Consider the following 21,677-nt stretch of genomic DNA (forward strand, 5'->3'; position numbering starts at 1 on the left):
AAAAGAGTAGCGTTTGGCGAGGGAAGTGCCACCGTGTCCACAGCGAGCATTACGATACGTTACCTGAGCCTGCGGACGGCTTGTTTACAGTGGTTGTGCCAGGCCCGGAAAGCCCTGTCGTAACAGCAACGTGTTTTATTGCTCACATCTTTATTCTTTCGTTACAAGGGTCATTATATGAAACCTCCAATCTGGATCGAGGCGGTAGCAACAGGAAGAAGAAGATAGAGGAATTCTCTAGGTCTTCTCGGGAGAAAATAGTCCAATCGAAGAACAAAATGTTCTCCAAATTTACGTCCATTCTCCAGCACGCTGTGGAAGCGGTGAGTTGTTGTTATTTTTAAGCAAAAGCATATATTTATCCATTGGTTTGCTTATGTGTTATGTGTCTATTGTGGTTGAAAGGGGCCCTTGGCCACCCAGACATCATAACGTCAGCATACGTTACGTTGCTAACTAGCGAGCTAACTAACTAGCCTAAGCTAGTGTTAGCGTTTTGTGTTTGTGCTGTTACTTTGTTTGTCCTTATTATCTACAGTGTACCTATGGGTCTGTCTGTCTGCCTGTCTGTTCCTTAAATATTACTAACTACCACATATTCCTGTTGCGCCTTCTTCACTGTGGCAAGTCATCTGTGTTAAAGGTAGCTTAGCAAGCTGAGCTAGTTAGACGCTAACGTTAGCTGATGAAAGCCACGTATCTCGTTTCAAACAGCAGCGTCTTATCATGACAAGTGGTGTTGAAATGGTGGGACAGCCTAGTTTGATGTTGCGCAAACGTTATAGCGTTAATATTAAAGGAATAGTCTGTGTGCTAACTAACATAGCTCAATGTTACACGTTAATCAGCCAGCTAACTAGCTAGAAACCAGAAGCTACCTGCCTCAAAACTGTTCTAAAGCTCCTTCAGGTCAAGGGGTTCAAGTAAAAGGATAGTCGTTTTGCAGGTGACCCACATGACTTTAGGTGTAGAAGTGAGGAAAAAAGGAAGCATCTAGCTAATATTATTTATTTTCTTGCATAATTGGCTAGATAAATAGATTATGTAGATGAGACGTATGAAAAGTGTAAACCCTTATGTCACTTAAAAAGTTTCACCCTTTTATGATTTCCTGGAAAAATCTTCTAAAAGCTGCTTGGCTTTGTCAACTTTCTCATACCCCAATACACTGAAAGTAACCTTGTACTGGTACTTTTAAATATCAGTGATAACTAGAAGACAATTCCAGAGGAACACACCTTTTCCTCTTCAGCTATAATTATGTCAGTCTGCTCTTTCTGTCTTTGAATTGTAGGTGAATATGCCTTACCATTGTAATTAGTAGAGGCTCCCGATATAAACATACGTTTAACATATGTTTATGTTTACAATCTTTCTTTTTCAGCTTGCTCCGTCGCTGCCGCTGCAGGAGGACTTTGTCTATCACTGGAAGGCCATTACACATTATTACATCGAGACTTCTGGTAAGAACTGTCTTTGATAATAAGATAACACCTGCTATGATCATGAGAGAATCCAGATAGATATCCACAGGTAGATGGTGAGCTGGTTGTTGCCATCAGTTTGGACTGATGTCAAATGTTTGAGTACAATTGCTGGAAAGTTGGTTTGTTACAAATTTCTCATGTGTTAGTATGTGTCTGTAAAAACTAATAATTTAAAACGCCTGTTACAAGTTAACAACAACTAACTAACATCTAAAAAAATACATTTCATCCATTTTGTTAAACAGAAAAGCAAGTAAATAGCAGAATTTGTAAAAGATACAACCAGATCATTTATACTAACATTTTCACCTGTTCATTTTGCACCACTTGATAAAAATAAACAAAGGCAGCATAAAAGAAATGGTTAAAAGAAAATCCAGATGGAAAAGCATACTTGTTAAGTATGCTGAGAATGCCATGCTGTTTGAGTTTGCACTGGACTTCAACTCTGTCCAGACCAAAGCAGCTCCTGAATATAAAACTGCCTCCTTCACATTTGCCTGTGGGATTTGTGACGCTCTGCATCTGTGTCCAGTCACAGTTGAGAAATACTTGGTGGTTAAACCCAGTCATTTAGAAGTTTGACTCATTGGTCTTCAAGACCAACCTCCACCTTCCACTGACTGTTTGACGTCCAGTTTCTGTATATTTTGGGCCAAGAAAGTCTCTTCTTATGTTGCGCTCCAAATGCAGTTCTAGTTGCTTAGCTTGTTTTCAGGGTTTTGCAGACTTGTGACTGAAATGAGCTTGATCTATGACTGAGGTCACGTTTGAGCAGTCTGGCCCTCATCAGTCCACATGACTACTGATTTAAGAAGTGATTTAATTTAATCCTTTTAGCAAAAGCTGTTACTGTGATTTGTCTTCAGGCTTAATTTCACAGGCTGCTGTTATTCTTTCATGCTAACCATATTTTTGGCAGTTACATTCATTCTGACACGCACACATATTTCTTTTTAGTGTTTTGCAACTATGACTTATTCGTTTCTGTCACGCTCCTTTCATTAACTGGGTTAAGTTGATGTTGATGCATTAAATGACAAATCAACACTTTTCGCATGTGCGTCACAATAAATGTGTTCAAATGTCAAAACTGTAATAACACTTTACTGTGAAGCCACAATCAGGACAATGGCAGCAAGATTTTCTAACACTACCAATAGTTGGCTAGATGAGTTGATGCCAGACTTTGGAAGGATCAAATAGATTTCATAACATCTGACAATGCAAGTAGAAGAAAAGTGCAGAAACTTTTTATACTTCAGGCAAACCTCAAATTTCCAACATGCAATGAAGATGAGCAAAGCCTTTTCCCTTCTGTACCTGACTGTCTTTGGACATACTGAGATTCTGACACTTTCTCTTCTTTTTTTTTCACTGTTAGATGACAAAGCTCCGGTTACAGACACCAACATCCCATCCCACCTGGAACAGATGCTGGACATCCTGACCCAGGAGGAAGGGGAAAGGGAGTCTGGAGAGACAGGACCCTGCATGGAGTATCTCCTGCACCATAAGATCCTGGAGACACTCTACACGTTGGGCAAGGCTGATGTAAGGCAGTCATGCTTTGGTAACTAAAAGGAATTATACCTCCAAGGAAATATATGTATCTCCAAATGGTATCTTTACAGCCCATGGAGGTTGGGGGGGGATGAACACAGCACTGAGAGTCAAGAGACAGCTGCAGTTCCAGTGAATTAGAATAACAAATGGTTGTATGGCGATGCACAATTTTGATAGTAACTGGCAATTTGAGCTGTATTTCCATGCAGGAATGGAAAGATCTGTGTTGGTGGACCATCTAAATAAATTCTAACATGATCTGTTTGTATGTTTTCCAATCAGTGTCCTCCAGGGATGAAGCAGCAGGTGCTTACCTTCTACACAAAGCTGCTAGCACACATTCGTCAGCCTCTCCTGCCACACATCAATGTCCACAGACCTGTACAGGTAGGAAGTGTTACAGTCTGGATTTCATTGTCTTTTCAACCATCCTTTCCCTCAAAGCGGTTTACTAAGTGACAGGTTATGTAACTTATTTTTTTTTTCTATGAAATTCCTCTGTCAGAAACTGATCCATCTGTGTGGGGAGGTGCTGGCTGCTCCCACAGAAAACGAAGAGATTCAGTTCCTTTGTATAGTCTGTGCCAAACTGAAACAGGACCCATACCTTGTCAACTTCTTCCTTGAGGTAGGTTGTTACGCCACCAAGGAGAAAAAAGTTGAGCCGCATGTTCATAAATATTCATCTGTATCTATTACTAGCTAAAGTAAGAGCCTTACAGGATTTTTAAGCACAGAGTTCAGAGAATATGTCTTTATTTGGTATGTTACTTGCAGAACAAGTCAAAGAGACCCGAGACAAGGAGTCCTGGAGGGGCAGAGGGGGTGAAGGAGAATGTGTTGGCTCCAGACACAGGTCAGTCTCCGGCAGAGGAACAGGCTGCACGCCCAGAGGAGCCTCAAGCTGCAGCTGCTGCCTCTGGCTCTAGTCCAACCAGCAACAACAATAACAGCAGCAATTACAATCTGGTCACCTCCCTGCTCAACCTCACAAAGAGCCCGGTGAGTTACGCACGTGCAAGGATTTTGGTGGGGATTTAAGTTACATATGTAATGTCCTTTTCTCTATTTGAGTGTGACAGTTTGTATTCATGAGTTGTATCCATCTCTCCCCTTCTCAGGATGGCAGGATAGTGGTGAAGGCTTGTGAGGGCCTGATGCTACTGGTCAGTTTACCAGAGCCTGCAGCTGCCAAGTGTTTAACTGAAAACACTGAGCTCTGTGAGCTTCTGACTGACAGGCTGGTAGCCTTCTATAAAGCCCTGCCACAGTCCATGGACCCCTTGGACATTGAGACAGTGGAGTCTGTTAACTGGGGGTAAATTTATTCTCGTATATAACATTTCCCCGTTAGTGTTCTTGATTGAAGTGTAATGTGTTATCAGTGGTTTAATTGTGTTATTGTGTTTCTTGAACAAGAATGATCAATTTCACCAATTTTTAAAAAATGTATTCTGTGCTGCCGCTACTGTGAAACACTGCTTTCATACAGTGTGCTCAACAGTGTTTGATTAAATTTTCACCGATCCTGCAGCCTGTAAATTGCATTGTCTGTTAGGAAACACTTGAAAATTCTATTTGCATAAAGATTTTAATATTCTGACCTGCTTTTCTTTCTCTTTCAGTCTGGACGTATATAACCTGAAGGAGGACGCTGCTGTCTTCACAGGAAAGAGGGCTCTCATCTCCTTTCTGTCCTGGTTAGATTACTGTGACCAGCTCATCAAAGAAGCACAGAAGGTTCTTAACAATGCTGACTCACTGTGTTTTGATGTGTCTTGTACTGTAGCCTGAATTGACAGAATAAAAGGACTTTTCTCCAAAGAAGTTGTTTTTGAAAGTGCCAGAAGCCTGAACCACATTTTTTTTTTCTTCCCTGTCTTGCAGTCGGCAGCTGCAGTGATGGCAAAGGCAGTGAGAGAAAGGTTCTTTGTGTCTGTCATGGAACCACAGCTTATGCAGACGTAAGTCTTGCCCTGACTCATCCATCAGTCAACTTGTATTGAAATTCTCCTCAGTCTAGTCAATGCATAATGTGTGTTGCGAACTGCTCGTAACATAGTAGGTGTTTGTGTTTGTGGGTGTGCATAGGTCTGAGGTGGGCATCCTGACCTCCACAGCCCTGCTGAACAGGATCATCAGGCAGGTGACATCAGAGGCCCTGCTGCAGGAGATGGTTTACTTTCTGCTGGGAGAGGAGAGGGAGCCAGAGACTGCAGCGACTATCGCTCAGAATCCACTAAGACACAGACTCATCGAGCACTGTGACCACCTGTCAGACGAGGTTCTTATCACTTAATCATTGTTATTCAGGTTGCACCGGGTCATGCTAATGAATTCATCTTCAAAATCTTTTGTGTCTGGCTAATGAGACTCATTTTAGGCTTTTGTTTTGCACTCTTTTTAATAATTCTTTCTTTTGCTTGTTCAATATTCAGAGGTTTAAATGGCCATCTGCCCATCTAGGATTCTGAGTTCCAGTGAATCTTATGATCAACCAAAAGCACATGAATTTTAATTAGTATCTGACTGAGCCATTGCAAACATTTTCATCACACAAAAGAAGGATGAATCATGTCTTTGAAGTCTGAAACAGCCTCTGCCTACTTTTTCTGTCAGTGAGCAGACACTTGAATCAGAATCAGAAAACCTTTATTGATCTCTGCAGGGAAATTGCTTTGTTATGGTTGTTGTTGGCTTGTTGCTCTGGGTTTATACTGAGAACTAAGCATCATTCCCTCTTCCCTGTCCCCCAGATCAGCATCATGACACTGCGGCTGTTTGAGCAGCTGATCCAGAAGCCCAACCAGCACATTCTGCACAGCTTGGTGCTGCGTAGCCTGGAGGAGAGGAACTACCTGGAGAACAAGCCTCAGGAGGAGCGGGAGCCTCTAGAAAACGGCCAGCCCCACGATGCCGTGTAAGGACCCGCCTGCACTCTGACCTCCCTGAGCCCTTTTAGACCTCCCCTGGAAAATCCTCCGCACATGCATGTGGAAATAAAGTGAATGCATTAACTAGCTGTGTTTTTCAGACGTGCCACCACTTCAACTATTGTGTGTTTGATTTGATGGGAATCTTTTAATCCACAGTCAAGTGAAATCATGATATAGCATGTGAGCTACTAAGGACGTTAAATGATCATTTCAGGGAGATTGAGGCATAACGAGCAATCGTTTGATGTAATTTCTTTATATGAATGTCTCGTGAAAAATCATAATTAAGACAGACCTAGTAAAAAATGCATTCTTTTCATAGTCTATTACTTTTCACACAAAGTCACTGAAGGCAGCACTGCAATACTGGGCTTACATGATTATTATTACTAGACAGTTATGAGATCACAGAAGAGCTGAATAACATATATCTGTCCAGTAAACTCCTCCATTGTAACATGCGTGTCCAAGTAAAACTGTTCTCTCCATTCACTTCATAAATGACACAAAGATGGCATGCAAGCCCTAAACTGCTGTCCACCTATAATTGATTTTCCCTTTTTAACTACATGCTAGAAGAACTTTTTCATACCAAACAGAACAAAAATTACAGAAATTTCTACTATTACAAACAGCAGATCTCCACCACAGTTATACATCATGTTGAGGGATGTCATTATTTGTCAAAAAGGACAAGAAATGAAAAAAAAACAACTAAATTACTGCTTCAATGTCAATGTTTAGATTTGGAGAATGTTCTAGTCTTGTATTCAGTAAATGTGCGTTCTCTCTACAGCGACCTTGAGGAGGATCCACTGTTTGGTGACGACCTCTCTCCAGACAGCAGGCTGTCTGGTTCTGATTGGCTCACCTCGTCTCCACCACAGAGTCCTGACCACTCAAAGTCTGAAGGGAAGACAGAGGTCCACAAGATTGTCAACAGGTACAATATCTGCTTCTGATACAACACACAGGATGTTATGGTTATTTTTTTTTTTTTAATTTAGCTTAACTGTTGAATTCTGTTGCCTGCAGTTTCCTGTGTTTGGTGCCTGATGAGGCCAAGTCATCGTATCATGTTGAAGGCACAGGCTATGACACCTACCTCAGAGATGCACACAGACAGGTACGCTCCTGCTCTGTTTATGTTGTAAAGCTTGTGATACACTGGACTGAACAAGACTGAAATTCAGTTTAAGTGTTTTTTAGCAGTATTCTTCCTTCATTAATGATGTTTCTCATCAGTTTCCTTATGTGTAGAACAGATACTAACTGTCGATGAATTGGTCTCTTCAGTTCAGGGACTATTGTGGGGTCTGCCAGCGGTGGGACTGGAGAGGAAACCCAAAGCCGTTTGAGAAGTGTAACTTGGAAAGCCCATTCTTCGAGGGCCACTTCCTCAAGGTCCTCTTTGACAGGATGGGTCGCATCCTAGATCAGGTCAGTTTGGTCCACCCTCATCAGTCTTTCCCCAATATGCCTTCAACAGCGGCACAGCACTGCTGCTATATGATGAACGCCACTGCTGAAATTTCACATTGTAACCTAAAAAAATAATCAGGACGAACGTAAACCATGCGCACATTCTCCTCTTTGAGCAGCTGACTGGAGCTAGTGGTGAGCAAATGGGATGTTTGCTTTTCTGTCTCTTCTGTGCCTGTTTGCACAAGGGTGGGGCTGAGCTCCGCACACACACACAGGGGACAAGATGAAACGGACTCAGGTCATACTTTATCCGAGTCCACTGCGACTGCTTGCTGCTGTAAGTGCAACAAAATCTGGCAGTAAGGGAGAAGACAAGAGCAATGTGTCAAACAAGCAAAACATAAACTTAAATACAGTGTCTTTGACTTCCAGCAGTCCATTCCCCTCTCATTCACAGCCACTATGTTTTACAGCTACACAGAGCTTGTTATGCTAATAGTGAACTGTTATGAACAAGCTTCTTGTAGGCTGTAGGCTGACACCAGCCTGCCCCTCCTCTCTACCAGCAGCAGCAGCAGCAGAGGAAGGACAGAAGAGAGGCTGAATGATGCCACAGAGCTGCAGCCTTTCTAAACAGTAGAGTCTGAGGGCTTCAACCATTATTCACTTCAATAGTATGAAGGGTTTTCATCTTCACAGTTTTGCATTTGTATTAGTAAAATGATCAGTTACTATATTGTATCAGCCACAACAACCACATAATTATCATGTTTTGAACCTTAGTAACTTACTCTGTTATTATCGTTATTGTTATCAGCCCTGTAATTACATATCAGTGCATCTCTAAAAAATAGTGTAGATTTTCCGTGTTGAGGCATTTCACTCTTTGACGATTATTACAATTACAGCTATCTGAGCCTCCAGAGCTCTTCTGGTGTCAAAAGCTCCTGGTAAATTAACATGCATATGACTCTGTGGACATCTGGAACAATTTCTATGATAGTTTTAAGTTATTCCTCTGCCAACGTGCACAAATACAGGTCCTGGCATCATGGGCTCTACACATGCACAACAGCACCGCTGCTGGAAACAATCCCAGGGGAACCACTGTCTACATAGTAGACATCTGTATTCATACTGGCATCACTCAAAACAGCTGCATGTTACAGTGTAGAAATGTCTGTTGCATTGTTCAAGCTCTTTTAGAAATCACATACATATTTTTTGGTTTTTTATCAAATTAGTGAAGCAAGTAGAACAGGTAGTAACTCACAATGCATCAAACTAATGGTGAACTCCCAAGGCAATGTTTTGTAATAGGCTGAGCTAGTTTGTCTAGCTGGACATGTACAACCAGATTCCATGAAATAAATCAGGCATTTCTTCCTTTAAGATCAAGCTGAGCCACAGATAAGACCCATCATTTTCTGGTTTTATTGATTGTCATGTAAAAAGCACAAATCTGTTTAAACAGGCTTTCACTCAGATTTAATATCCCCACGTTCCCGGGAACACTGTTCACTACAATTCACAGTAAATGAAGTCCTCTTGTGATAAGCATAGCTCCAAAAATGCCTTCACTAATGGAAAGTGGAGAGAAAAAATTGGGGAGAAAATGCAAATTATTCATTCTTTTATTTATTTATTTTTAAAATAAAAAGAACAAAATTAATGAACTATAGCCATGAACCTGCTTGACAAATAATGTTAGATGGGATTTGTGAAGATGACTAATTTTCAAATTTAAAAGCTAAATGTGCTTATTGGCAGCTTGTGGTATTTAGGAAATCAAATCAAATCAAAGGGGGATGCTGTATTAACTGATGAGTCTGTCATCTAAACAATCTGATGCTTTCTGTTATTTATTCATGGACACACAATTCTATTTTATAGCAACTCCAAACATCACTTGTGGATGTGCTATTAAACTGCATCTGAAGAAAAAGGGAGCTACAGTGTGCAGACTTTCCTATTTCTTTTATACATTGTTTCTTTGTTGCAGAATCTGTTTTGAAGTTGTTGTTTTTTTTTGGATGTGCGTGTTTACCATACACTTTTTGATGACTTCAGTTCAGTCTTGATTCAAGTCCTGTGTAGTTTTATATCTGATGTCTCCTCTGTCCTCCAGCCCTATGACGTCAACCTGCAGGTGACTGCTGTGCTGTCCAAACTGTCTTTGTTACCGCACCCGCACTTGCACGAGTACCTGCTGGACCCTTATATCAACCTGGCCCCCGGCTGCAGGTCTTTGTTCTCCGTCATCGTCAGGGTAAGACAGAGTCACTGTTACTCGGGTGCTTTTAGATTTCTTGCTTGATTTTCTTTATGTATAACAAAAATGAAAGGCTTTGATCTCACGCCAGTGGTACTGATAGTGTTCCTATGAATCTCACTTCCCATTAACCTAGTGAGCATGCTGCTACTTGACCTGCTTCTTACTGCAAGAACACCTCAGACTACTTTATTTTTCTTTTAGAAATACTGTTTTCTTAGAAAACAAGCAGTTAAAAGGAGGTGGAAGCAGATAATCTTCTTGTTGATGGTCTTGTTTGTTTACAGTAATTACAGTAATGTCTCAAATGAGTGTAGTAATGATTAACTGGTGAGGCGGTCCTGTTTTGTGTCGGTAATTACTGCCTGTTCACGTAGGTGGTCGGGGATCTCATGTTGAGGATTCAGCGCATCCCAGACTTCACCCCCAAACTGCTGCTTGTGAGGAAGAGATTATTGGGCCTAGAGCCAGAGGGGATCAAGTATGTACTTCCACATGGTTTCTCTGCTCTTACATTCTGACTTGCGAAAGCAGTTTTTAATCTGTCTTGTCTGTTCTTGCAGCATCGACCACATGACTCTGCTGGAGGGGGTGATCGTGCTGGAGGAGTTCTGCAAAGAGCTGGCAGCCATCGCCTTCGTCAAATACCACGCAGCTGCCTCTTCCTCGCCATAATCTACCTGCTGTTCATCCATCTGCCTCGGCCAGACAGACAGGTCAGGATAAAACTGGGCCTTTGGGGGTGTTCGGCGGCACCGGTGGCACAGGGTCTGCGAAACATTACCACTAAGTGGTCATCCCCACAAGACTGTTAATGCCCACACGGACGGGTTTCATTACTCCCAGCTTCTCGCCTCTCTGGCTTCACCATTTTAAAAAAAAAAAAAAAAAGAAAGAAAGAAAGAAAGAAAAAGTCTTTGGTCTCATTTTTGAGCAGGTCAGAGCACAGACACTGCCCAGCCAGCAGAGGAATAAGAGGTGAAGGAGGATAGAGGTGGAGGTGCAGAGAGATGTTCACTGGACTCTTCTCAACCGTTGCATTTTCTCTCACTTGCCCCCCCCCCCCTCTCCATCTTTCTTTCTCACCAGCCAAAAGATGATAGCCCCTGTAATTATTATGTCACGGAGAAAAGACATTTGTGTATTTATTTTCCAGTCCCATCATCACCCATTTGTAAACATCATTGCCTTAGTGTGGAATCACACCTTTCAGTTACAGATTGTTTCCTTTTGAAACATTTTTATCTTAACCCCTCATGTGTTGTCTATTTGGATGACAAGAGGCTGTAGAGTAAAACTACCCTTTGACCCCTTCATATACCTGTAGTTACATTAATATTGAACTGTAGTATTAATGATACTGCACTCATTTTAAATGCCAAGTCCTGTTATTTATTTGTTTGCTTTCAGGTTGCCTTTTTAACCAGTGTTGTATTAAGATATAATGAATTTAAACCAGTCATAGTAATGACTGACTAAGCAGATGCTATTTACTTGATTTGTTTTCCCTCTTTCCTCGGTTTGTCTTTAATTGTTTGTGCTGTCAAAGCTCATCTGTACTCCCCATCACCCAAAGATGTCACCATCCAATACACATTGTTAATGAAATGGTGAATTTAGCAAATTATGTGAATTTGCACATGGACCTCATTACATTGCACTCGTTACATTTTTCAAGTCAATAGGTTTTTTGAAAAGTTTTGTTCTCCAGACCCAGTGTTGCATTTCTCATGCACCAGTGTTTGTTTTATCCAAGAGATACTCTGTTTTTGTTTTTTTATATACTCTATAATCCTCTATAATTCTCAAGCCTCTTGATTTTATCGAGCGGTGTCTTAAATACATCATTAATTAGGACATACTGTAGTTTACAGAAATGGTTCCCAACCCCTAAAACAAAGCTAAGTCTAACTTGAACCCTCTGTTATAGGCTGAATGTCTACAGTTCAACCAATATTTGATTCAAACTGCTCAGATTGTTTTTATTTCAACAATCTTTAGAAGCCTGAAGAGGTGAAATTATCTAGTATTTTACAAGAAAAAAAGATACTTTTTGTGTGTAACAGTTTGGAAACCACTGTCTTACAGTATGTCAAGACCTCTGAGTTCATCCACAGGTTACTAGGACTTCCTATGAGGTGTTGCGTTTACTAGCAGTATTGTTTTCATCGTGATCTTGGATGACATTGCTGTGTATTGCTGGAACGGGTTTGCTTTGCTAGTGTTATACTCTGTCGGGTGTTGATTACTTTAAATCAAAGTCTCGCATCACTGATTCAGTGATTCTTTACATAATTTTTGAATTAGTCTAAATTAAGATACTACTTAATGTAAAGTTTGTTCTTGTGTTATGTTCCCTGTGTGAATGCTTCCATGATTAGTAAGTGTGTTTGACGATGAGCTCGTTGATATGTGTGTGTGTGTGTGTGTGTGTGTGTGTGTGTGTGTGAGATTTATTATTGTTGTGGAGAATGGACAGAGTCATTCACGAAGCCATGAGTCCTTAGTCTTGAGTTTGTTTTCCCCACTTTTTTCTTCTGGTCCCACCGCAGACTCATCACTCAAGCACCTAAGCTACATATGCAACTGCTTGCATGGAATCAGATTTGCACATTTGTCTTTCTTCATCCTTGTTCATAATGTAAATACACACAACAAAAGCTTTTTGATTTTTTTTTTTTTTTTCTTCCAAATGTTTTCTTTCATAAACCAAAAAAAATATATATCTAGGATGTACCAGGAGTAACATTTCTATTTTAATGGGAAACCTTTTTTTAAATTGTCAATCATGCACATTTTTTAATCAACTATCTTTCCAACTTTTCTGTACAGTTGTATATTGTATGTGTACAATAGCAATAGAGATATACTACCTGGTGTAAATGCATGCTTATACATTATTTTTCATCGTTGGAAGAAAGGAAAAAAAGGCAGTCCAGCCATCTGTGATGATTTCTTTAGCTGTCAGCACTTTGTTCTTTGAAGACACTGACAGGGAGATACGATGCCTTACTTCACTGTGGATCTCTGAGGACTCCCAGAATCAATATTTATGGGGTTTCTGCTTCACTACAGTTTGGTCGTGATCTTATTACGCTTCTATCTTGTGTTACATAGACTTTGGTTGGTTTGTGAAGATGTACAGAACTCTCAGTATAGTCCAAAATCTGATGCCAATTGATTTCTTTTCTCGAGTCAGCTTAGACCAATCACTGTATCATGTTGCTGCATTTAATCATGTTAATATTTCCTCGCTGCTTTCCTCTGGTGTGAAATGGGACAAGTCTCATTATACTTCTATCTAATGGCCAGTTTGATTTTTGTGATCGTGCAATGCATAATTGAAACATTAAGGTAAGGTGCATGCTCATTCCTCCTGCCTCCCAGTGCTTCACTGAGTAAAAAGGAAAAGCGATCACTGCAGTCTCTCGTGTACTCAGAGGCATTGGTTCATTTATTCCTCATCAGCCGTCTTCATTTCATCACTGTTATACAAATGTGTTAGGTTCCATTCAGGACAATATGGTTTTGTTTAACATTCTCCGTCCCAATTAAAAAGAGTTCTTCAGCAGGAGATGTGGTCATTCTTTGAACAGTTCAATATGTTTTATCTTGTTTTTATTACAAAATGTCTGTACAACAAAACAAAAATACACAAAATAGCCATTTACCTTTAAAGGACAAGGTGAAAACCACAAATTCTATTTTATAATCCCCTTTTAAAATGGTATTCTTGAATAACCACCAGGTAGTACTGGAAATGCCTTTGACACACGTCTACGCAAACGTCTGTGAGAGCTGTGTGCAGGATGACATGACAACATGTACAGAGACAGACCAGAGAACATCTAGCATGAAAATGACCTCTGCTGTCAGTGAATAACTGAACAGCAGTCAGTATGGGTGCTTTATCCTCTGTCAGATTCTCTTTGGCTATAAGCCTGCCATGTTCAGTCATCCAGCTAATTCTGTAGAAGTGAGTCAAAACTCTCTGGGCAGAGGAGAGGATTGTACGACAAGTCAGAAGTCGTGAGGTGGCCTGGAAATGTGAAATTTCCCTCGCCTTGCAGTGATTTGAAAAGAGGCACTACGGTGCAGAAAGAAGGCTCTGTTTAATAACCTGGTTCATTCTTAATGATTGCTGAGGTACATACTGAGATTGCAGTCAGCTAAGATCTTACAGTTCAGTTAAAGGAGTATAGTAACATTTCAAAGCACCTGAAGTCACTTTTCCAAATCGAGATTCTTGTTCTTACAAAAATAATCATACTGATTGCCGTTGTAATATTACAGTATTGAGACTACACCAAAGAACATTAAGTAGTTCCACACAAGGAAACACAAATGCTTTGATTGCAGTATTGAAGTGGAATCGTCAGGTCTATACAGTGTCATTACCTATTCTTGTTAAAACACGTTCGTGTTCAATGCCCTGACTCAAGTCAGTAGTAGCATCACATGAAAGTTAAGTTTATGATGGGTCACTTCTGAAACAAATTAGACAACATTTTTATTTATCTGTTGTCATGAAAACTTGTTTGGTACTCAGGTTTGTTAACCAGAGAAGGATTACATCATCTATGATAGCATTAAAAAGAAGCCAACAAACTCAAATGTGAAGTCACTTAAATATCACTTGAAGGATATTAATTGTGTGACAGTTTTTGAAAGGTTTTTAGACTTGGGTTGTACACTGATGAAAATATAATTACTTGTTGCTGAATGTTGGGATCTGAACATGTAATTTCCATCAGATTGTCAATGTTTTTAACATACACTCTCAATTTCTACACTCAGAAAGTGCCAGATCAGGGCTTCATGAGGAAACCTCACACACAGAGCTGCATCAGCAGATGCAGCAAAGAGTTCCCAGCTTAAGTAGAGAATATGTTAACAGTAAATCATAAACATCCCGTTTTACATTTCATGACCCAGCTCTTTGATCCTATCTGAGGGACAGTCCTACAAATGTCACAATCAAAAATATAGAAAAACATCCAGCGTTCTTTCTCCATCTTGTAGTGAAAACTCCCAACAGCATGACAATATATCAACATATGATGGTATATTAAATTAATTTACATATACATGTAAATAATTCTTTTCCTTATGCAAATCATTTTCATGTACATACAAAACCACTACGTAAAAAACAACTACATGCTGTTGCACAAACTAAACCAGGCTAAAAATACAAGTTATTTTTAAAAAAAATATGTACATTTCCAAATGTCTTTAAGTCAATAAGCGTCTCCTTGCCCATTTACAAACCCCAGATATGCGCACACACACAGACACACACGCTTGTGCACAAGTTGCTCACACTGGAACATTCAGACAAACAAATGTCTCTTTGGCTGGTGTGAAGCTGTGGCACCTTGCAGTGTGTGTACATGTAATTACACATTTTCAAAAAAGAAAAACAAAAACACGCGCACACAAAAAATAACACCATCTAACGGCATAGAAAATAGTTTTCCGATGATGGATGTAGTGATACATATTTCCTATGCATTTGCGAATATATATATATTTATATATATATTTATATACCAAAACATACTGTATAAGGGTCAGCCACACATATGCCCTTGATTGTGTGTATATATGTACTTTAAAGTCACATTCAGAAGTGTGATGTGTAATTCTGTAGGAAGGCATCAATAAATAGAGATGTCAGTCAGTCAGTCAGTCAGTCAGTCAGTCAGTCAGTATGTGTGTGTGTGTGTGTGTTTTTGTGTGTGTTCTGGGTCTGTCGTGTTAACAGCTCCAGCCGTCTGTCAGTCATTCTTTGAGTTTTGTGCTGCGTCCAGGTTCACCACCTGTAGCTCCGTCAGGTTACTGCTGCTGCCGCTCGACTGCTGGCCAATCACCATCTGGAACACAACACAGCTACGTTAGCAGAGAGTACAGGAACCTGCCATACAGCCAATCACAAGTCATCGCATCAAACAGCACCTAGCGCAGATGGAGCTCCTGCCACACTGCATGTGGTTTATTATGGAGCGAGTAATGCTGCAACAGATGCTGATGTTTTCTATAATCGTCAAAACATTTATCAAAAAATACATGAAATAAACCCTCCGCTTAACACTTTTTAAAACCATATTAAGTCTTTACAAGACAATTCTCCAAATTCATATCCTTTATATAGTGCTATTTAGACTGATGGGACAGGTGTTTTTAATGAAGGAGTATACCAAGCATTTTCTCATTTAATCAGCCAATTTCCATGATATTTTCAACCAATTTACACATGAGTACCTTGTAAACTCCTTCATAAGACTGGAGTTTATACAGTATATAAAACATTCAGGTTTTGATCTCCATGCACTGCTACTGAGGTGTTTTGTTTAGTCTATTGCATGTGTATTTTTGCTGCAAACCACAGGTATAACAAGACGCCAGCTGATAATCCACATTCATACAAAGCGGCAACAGGTTTGGACCCTGAGCCTCTGTGTGCCAGTGCTCTGTTAGGATGCATTAGTGCGGTCACGTGGCATGCTGGTTGCATAGGGAATATGAGAGTTTCACTTGTAAAATGCAGATCTTGCCGTACTGGGTGTAGCTGCACCGCTGAGACGGGGATCTGCACCGTGCCTGGAGGTGCTGTGAGGAACACCTGAGGGACAGCACCTGTGGGGAAAAGAAAAAGTTTTTCTCCCATTGGTAAGTTCTCTAGAATCCCCGTTGTTCTAACGTTTATTTGAAATAAATTATTTAAAAATCCACATCTGTCACTCAGCTAATTAATACCTGTGTCCTGGGCCTGTGCGTGGGACACCTGCATGGCTGAGGTGCCCTGGGAGAAGGCGTTGAGCACAGCCAGACCCCCGTCAGCCAGCGCTGGTGTGGAGGCGTACATCACCGTGTGGGGACTGGGGTACATCATGTGACCCGCCACAGACGTTGGCACTGACGAGGTGACGATGGTTGCTGGGAGACTCACCGTTGCTGGAGGGAAAGCAGGCAGAGGGAGTGAACGCTCACGTCACACTGAAGGCAGGAGGCATGTGCGCTTGTCGGCCAGCAGATGGCGCTTAATATCTTTGAAAAGCAATAGCGCTATTTCTATATTCAAACTACAGTATTCAGAGAAAGAGTACTCCTTTTTATGCAGTGTGTAGTGACACAATTACACTTTCATCAAAGACAGAAATCATTCCAAACAGAAGCAGAATTTAAGACAAATCAGTGAAAACATAATTACAAACTGGTAAAAAGCTATTAATCTTAACAGGCAACACAGGGGACCATATTTCTGCTCATTGGGGAGCTTTATTTGCATTATAAGGCCAAACCAAAATTCTGATGGTGGTTTGTGCACAAGTGAAGCTTAAGAGTAAAATATAAAAAGACCATTCAGTCCAGGCTGGGTTCACAAATGCTTCAGTGGGTCGTCTTCATCACATTACATGAATTTTAGGTACTAAATTTTATAGTAACCTATTATTGTGTTTGAAGTGCAGCTGTTTCTCTACAAGAACCCATCAAATTATCATCAAGGGAGGTTTTTAGGAAACTTCAACCTGAAGGACACAAGTCTACAGTCTTTGTTCAGAGAGGAGAGTTGACCTACCGGTGGAGTTTGTGGAGGTGTGGGACATTTCGGGGCTGCTGTCACTGTTGGAGGTGGACTGGGTGTTGGGGTGGACCTGGATAGCCTGGAGCTGCTGGGGAACACCTGTTCCTGGAGACACACAGAGGGCATTCAGCCGCCACAGTAAGTCACCAAACACCCCACACAGGGATTACCAGTAGTTGCAGTGGGGGGGGGGATGTGGAAGCAGTGGCAGTACTGTTAGTTGAGATAGTAGAAGTCGTGCAAGTAGCATTAGTAATCCTAGTGTTAGGTGCACGATTATTAGTCTCAGCAGTAGAGGTAGCATTAGCAGCAGCAGCCTCACAATCATATGATCGTTAGTATAAGCAGGCAGTGGTGGGGACAGACAAGCAGAGCAGGTCACCTGTGAGGGAGACAGCAGCAGGGAAGCGGAAGACAGCCTGCTGTCCCTGCTGTGGCTGCGGGGCGGCGGTCAGGGTCTGACCATGCTGCCCCTGGAGGGCCAGGGAGTGCTGCTGCAGCTGGCTCAGAGGAATGGTGGGGGTGCCAGGGGGGAGAGGAGTGCCTGCTGGAGGGGCACACACACACACGCACACACACACCAACATACATACAAAAGGGAATAAGACTAAGTGCAGAAAAAGTGGAAAAAGTGCTAGTTCTTTTCAGCGAGAACACGTTTTTATAAAAGATTTCCTGTTCAAGAAATCAACGATCTTCAGTTCAGATTTAGATAAAATGGCAGCAAAGCAAGCAGCTATATGATAATTTTATTTTCATTTAATTAATTACTAAACGCAGTCAAACGTGTGTTCTGGCATTTTTTAAAGGGATTTATGCATGACTCAGCCAATTTGCTATGAAACATTAATATTCAAATACTTCCTGTCTATAAAGTTTTGTGTCATTTTCTTTTCAAATGATTTTTTCTCTTATCAAAGTGTGTTTTTATGAAACAAATGGCAGATATTTTATTTAGGAACATGACTTCTGAGTTACACCCTCACATTTGGTCATATGCTCCATAGACAGTTGCTGCAGCAGGGTGGGCAGGCCCTTTCAAGCTGTCAACTGAGGAGGTTTTAGTGTGGGAGGGTGTGTTGTTCCACCTGGCACTGCTGCCATGTGCCAGACAGGTGGTGAAGAGGAGAGAGGGAGCGAGCAAGCCGCAGAGAGAGAGAGAGAGCAATACAGGGAGGGTGAGAGAGAAGCTTGTAGAAAGAGGAGGACAGGAAGGAGGAGGACGGAGAAAGAAAAAGGGTGGGAAAGGAACAGAGAAGCTGCTTTGCTGTCCTTCAGCTGTCAGTCAAAATAACACACAGGACCCATTAGTGGGCATAATGTGTCTGTCTGCGCTCTGCCACAGCTGAACAGACAACCGTCACACTGCAACAACTAGCTAGTGACATTACTGCCAGTACAGAGTAAATACAACAGTGATGAGCTCTTGTGCTACATAATTACATATACTGTAGAAAAGATCACACCAGGCAGCATTTAAGTGTCAACCAGCCTTTTTGAACTGTTCATGTCATGGACCATGCTAAAAACAGTCTAGAGTTCTGAACACTTCCTTTTTGTTAGCGTATTACTATTAGACCAACCTCACACACACGAAGTGAGAAAAAGTGAGAGAGTGACAGTCATTCTTCTTCATTCTCTGATTGGGGATAATATCAAAGGAAATTATTGTAATATTCAAATATTCCTCTTGCCTTTGAGGGAATCATGACCTCTTGGCATCCCCAGACCCCTCTTGGAGACCCACAGATGTAGACCCATTATTTCTCAGCACATCCACCAAGAAAAGGAAGTGTAATGAATAATTACCGTGAAAGCCAATTTAGAAACACTTTAGGGATCCCCAAATCAAAGCCTGCCGCCCCAAAGTCCTCATTGAGTTGGTGAGGTAGAGGTCACTTGTGTTTCAGAGTGTGTCTGTGAAGTCCCCCTTAATGAAAGGTCATTTCTAGTTCAGACCCACTCTGTCACAAAGCTCCATAAAGTATGGCTTATAATTTCAGCCACGATCCTTCATTGAATATTCATGACTAATTACGGGCCGTGTTCGTCAGCCCTCATTGCCAGGTCTATTGTGTCCCTCTCGTTTAATTATTCCCATCCCCGAGTGACAATCAAAGGCTGGGCCAGTCACCAATAGACGTGGCTTTCCTGGATACTGGGGGCTTTGTAAAACCCATGGGCGCTGAATGTTGGTGACTGACTATGAAGAGCTGTCGTGTGATGTAAACAGCTTGGACAGAGAGGCACGACCACCCTGAGATGACGACTGAGGTCACGGCACGGTGCCATTCAAATTCTAATCAGCTAATAAGCTAGACAACACAGTGACGTTAACAAAACATGAAGGGCTGCAGAAGTGTCATCTCAATTCTAAAAGGATGAGGTTAAATCAATCAGAGAGGACAAACATACCATAAAGAATTGTAACAGAGCTCTGAATGTTGAGAACAAGACACCTCTGGTTTTGCTGCTAACATACCGGGCATGAAGGTGAAGCCGCCGGGCAGCTGCATGACCCCCGTGGAGGCGCCGGCTGTCTTGAGGACGGTGCCGTTGGCGCTGATGTTGCTGTTGGCCGAAACAGGTGCCAGGTAGTTGGTGATGGGAAACGAGGGCCCGCTGCTCACCTGCATGGTGGTGGAGGTGGTGGGCACCGTGGACTGGGCGCTGCTGGTAGTGCCTGGGAGGTTGGCTACCGTGAACGTCGGCTTCAGTGTGTCCTGATGGAGAAAGCAAACACCGTGAGTGGGAAGACAAGGATGATCAGACCATAATATTAAATTAGCACTGGATTCTGTCAAGGAATATCAACATGCTGTTTTTTCTGCACTAATACGTTCACTACTGTGCCAAAAACCATTGAATCCAGCAACATCAGAAGAGTTTCACATGAGGACACCTAAAACAACACCATTAATGGGGCTTTTCCTCTCTAAAGCAGCTGAACGCAGGGTGGGAAGGAGGAGGGGGCTTTAGTACTTTCAGTATTTTCAGGGATCAGTGGGTGGGTGACAGAAACCAGAGTGGGGTAAATGACATAAACAAGGTAGAGAAAACAGGCTGGACCCCTCTAATTGCATCCACATGTAAATTACTAAGTAGTGCGGGGACAAACTCTCTCCCAGAGCAATTCCATTCTGCAGCTGACATGAACAGTAAGTTACATTAACGCTGAGGAAAACATCTCAGTGATTCACACTGAATGTAGGATTTTCAGATTTCATTTAAGATGGCAACATTAACTGAGGAATTCATATGGAAATGGAACACAAAACAAAACCAAGGACCATAAGAGTTTACAGCCATGCTAGCGGCTCTGTGAGACTACTTAGACACAGAGCTGCTGTTAGTTAGATGCTGATATATTTTTAGGATGTTAGCATTTGCTAACATTAGTTTCTTAGCACCAAACAAAAACTTCAGCAGAGGATGATGGGAATGTTATAACTTTTGCAGGTATTTGGTCATATACCAAAGTACTGAACAAATCTGATTATGCTGCTAAAGGATCATCAAAGTCATTAGGAGTCATCCTCTGGGGAACATGAATTTCTGTACAAAATATAACCTTGATGCATCCAATAGTAAGATAATTCACTCTGGACTGATTGATCGACCAACACTGCCGTCCCTGAAGCCATGCTGCTGGCTTGGCTAAAAATGACTTTCCTCTACATCAAAGTCAAAGCAGAAACAAGTCACAGCAGCTGTGAAGGAATATGCTAGACATCCTCTTTGAACAGGGCAACCGAATACTTGCAGAATCCGTCATCCATTTGCTATCTATACCGGCTTATCATGCAATTAAAATCCAGTCGCTGCTCCATCCAATTCCACTGAAGAGAAAACAAAAACACAATTTCTGCCCTCATATCTTCTTGAGTTACTATGACAACTATATGACCATGTAACATGTCATCTCTGCAAAAGGCTTAGAATCTAGGCAAATGCTCACATAAACTTAAGATCAAAGTAGGTGAGATGTAGCATCACACCATACGCTAATGTGAGCATCCATTGAACAGCAGAGCAGGATGTGTTGGTGAGTGGGCTGCATGATAAGAGGAGGGTAGGCGTAAAGCCAGGACTATAAAGCATATCCAAACCCACCATGCCTGTTTTTATGCACTTATCACATGATACTAATGATCTGTAACAGCAGAATGGGAGAAAGCCTACACATAAGGAGGTATGCATCTCCATGTGGTTTCAATATTCTTTGAGGGGTTGATTCCGGACGATTAAACATGGATACAGCGAAGGGGCTGAGACAATTCAATGGAGGCAGAATATTTCAAGTTACCTCACATTAATCTAGGGTGTAAACACCACAACACAAAAAGCTTTCAAACAATATGAAACGAGGCAAAATGGAAGGAGCCTTCAGGTTTGAATGGGAG

The 21,677-nt window shown here is 41.5% G+C and overlaps 2 protein-coding genes and 1 long non-coding RNA gene across 7 annotated transcripts in view; 2 read left to right on the plus strand and 1 right to left on the minus strand.

The window, feature by feature from the left end:
• Positions 1 to 15,088, plus strand: fhip2a (FHF complex subunit HOOK interacting protein 2). 2 transcript variants are annotated; one of them, XM_044373199.1, is made up of 17 exons: positions 1 to 323; positions 1,385 to 1,463; positions 2,872 to 3,041; positions 3,336 to 3,440; positions 3,559 to 3,681; positions 3,831 to 4,055; positions 4,175 to 4,371; positions 4,679 to 4,793; positions 4,941 to 5,017; positions 5,145 to 5,337; positions 5,810 to 5,973; positions 6,786 to 6,932; positions 7,025 to 7,115; positions 7,286 to 7,429; positions 9,543 to 9,683; positions 10,064 to 10,167; positions 10,250 to 15,088. In XM_044373199.1, the coding sequence occupies exons 1-17, from the start codon at positions 279 to 281 to the stop codon at positions 10,359 to 10,361; spliced, it is 2,232 nt and encodes a 743-aa protein (XP_044229134.1). In that variant the 5' UTR covers positions 1 to 278; the 3' UTR covers positions 10,362 to 15,088. The 2 variants fall into 2 exon arrangements, with proteins under 2 accessions (XP_044229134.1, XP_044229135.1); XM_044373200.1 differs by lacking the exons at positions 1 to 323; positions 1,385 to 1,463 and having other exon boundaries at positions 2,953 to 3,060.
• srfb (serum response factor b) overlaps positions 13,115 to 21,677 on the minus strand; it is a 22,889-nt gene continuing 14,326 nt past the window's right edge. The window contains exons 3-8 of one of the 4 annotated variants that reach the window (XM_044373204.1): positions 19,757 to 19,997; positions 17,657 to 17,821; positions 17,269 to 17,379; positions 16,446 to 16,643; positions 16,249 to 16,325; positions 13,115 to 15,562 (exon numbers count right to left, since the gene is read on the minus strand). In XM_044373204.1, coding sequence (XP_044229139.1) covers positions 15,467 to 15,562; positions 16,249 to 16,325; positions 16,446 to 16,643; positions 17,269 to 17,379; positions 17,657 to 17,821; positions 19,757 to 19,997 — 888 coding nt within the window. In that variant the 3' untranslated portion in view covers positions 13,115 to 15,466. Of the gene's footprint in view, positions 15,563 to 16,223; positions 16,326 to 16,445; positions 16,644 to 17,268; positions 17,380 to 17,656; positions 17,822 to 19,756; positions 19,998 to 21,677 lie in introns of all 4 variants that reach the window. The other 3 variants (XM_044373201.1, XM_044373202.1, XM_044373203.1) reach the window with 3 other exon arrangements.
• LOC122997179 overlaps positions 17,474 to 21,677 on the plus strand; it is a 9,670-nt gene continuing 5,466 nt past the window's right edge. The window contains exon 1 of the long non-coding RNA XR_006407166.1: positions 17,474 to 17,484. This is a non-coding gene — a long non-coding RNA (uncharacterized LOC122997179). The remainder of the gene's footprint in view (positions 17,485 to 21,677) is intronic.

The sequence above is a fragment of the Thunnus albacares genome, chromosome 14, assembly GCF_914725855.1.
Source record: "Thunnus albacares chromosome 14, fThuAlb1.1, whole genome shotgun sequence".
Lineage (NCBI taxonomy): Eukaryota > Metazoa > Chordata > Actinopteri > Scombriformes > Scombridae > Thunnus > Thunnus albacares.

Excerpts from the sequence above, each read along its gene's own strand:
- fhip2a (XM_044373199.1), top strand. The coding sequence starts at position 279 with ATGTTCTCCAAATTTACGTCCATTCTCCAGCACGCTGTGGAAGCG. Across the intron at positions 324-1,384 it reads TCCAGCACGCTGTGGAAGCG|CTTGCTCCGTCGCTGCCGCT; the intron begins GTGAGTTGTTGT and ends TTTCTTTTTCAG. Across the intron at positions 4,056-4,174 it reads TCAACCTCACAAAGAGCCCG|GATGGCAGGATAGTGGTGAA; the intron begins GTGAGTTACGCA and ends TCCCCTTCTCAG.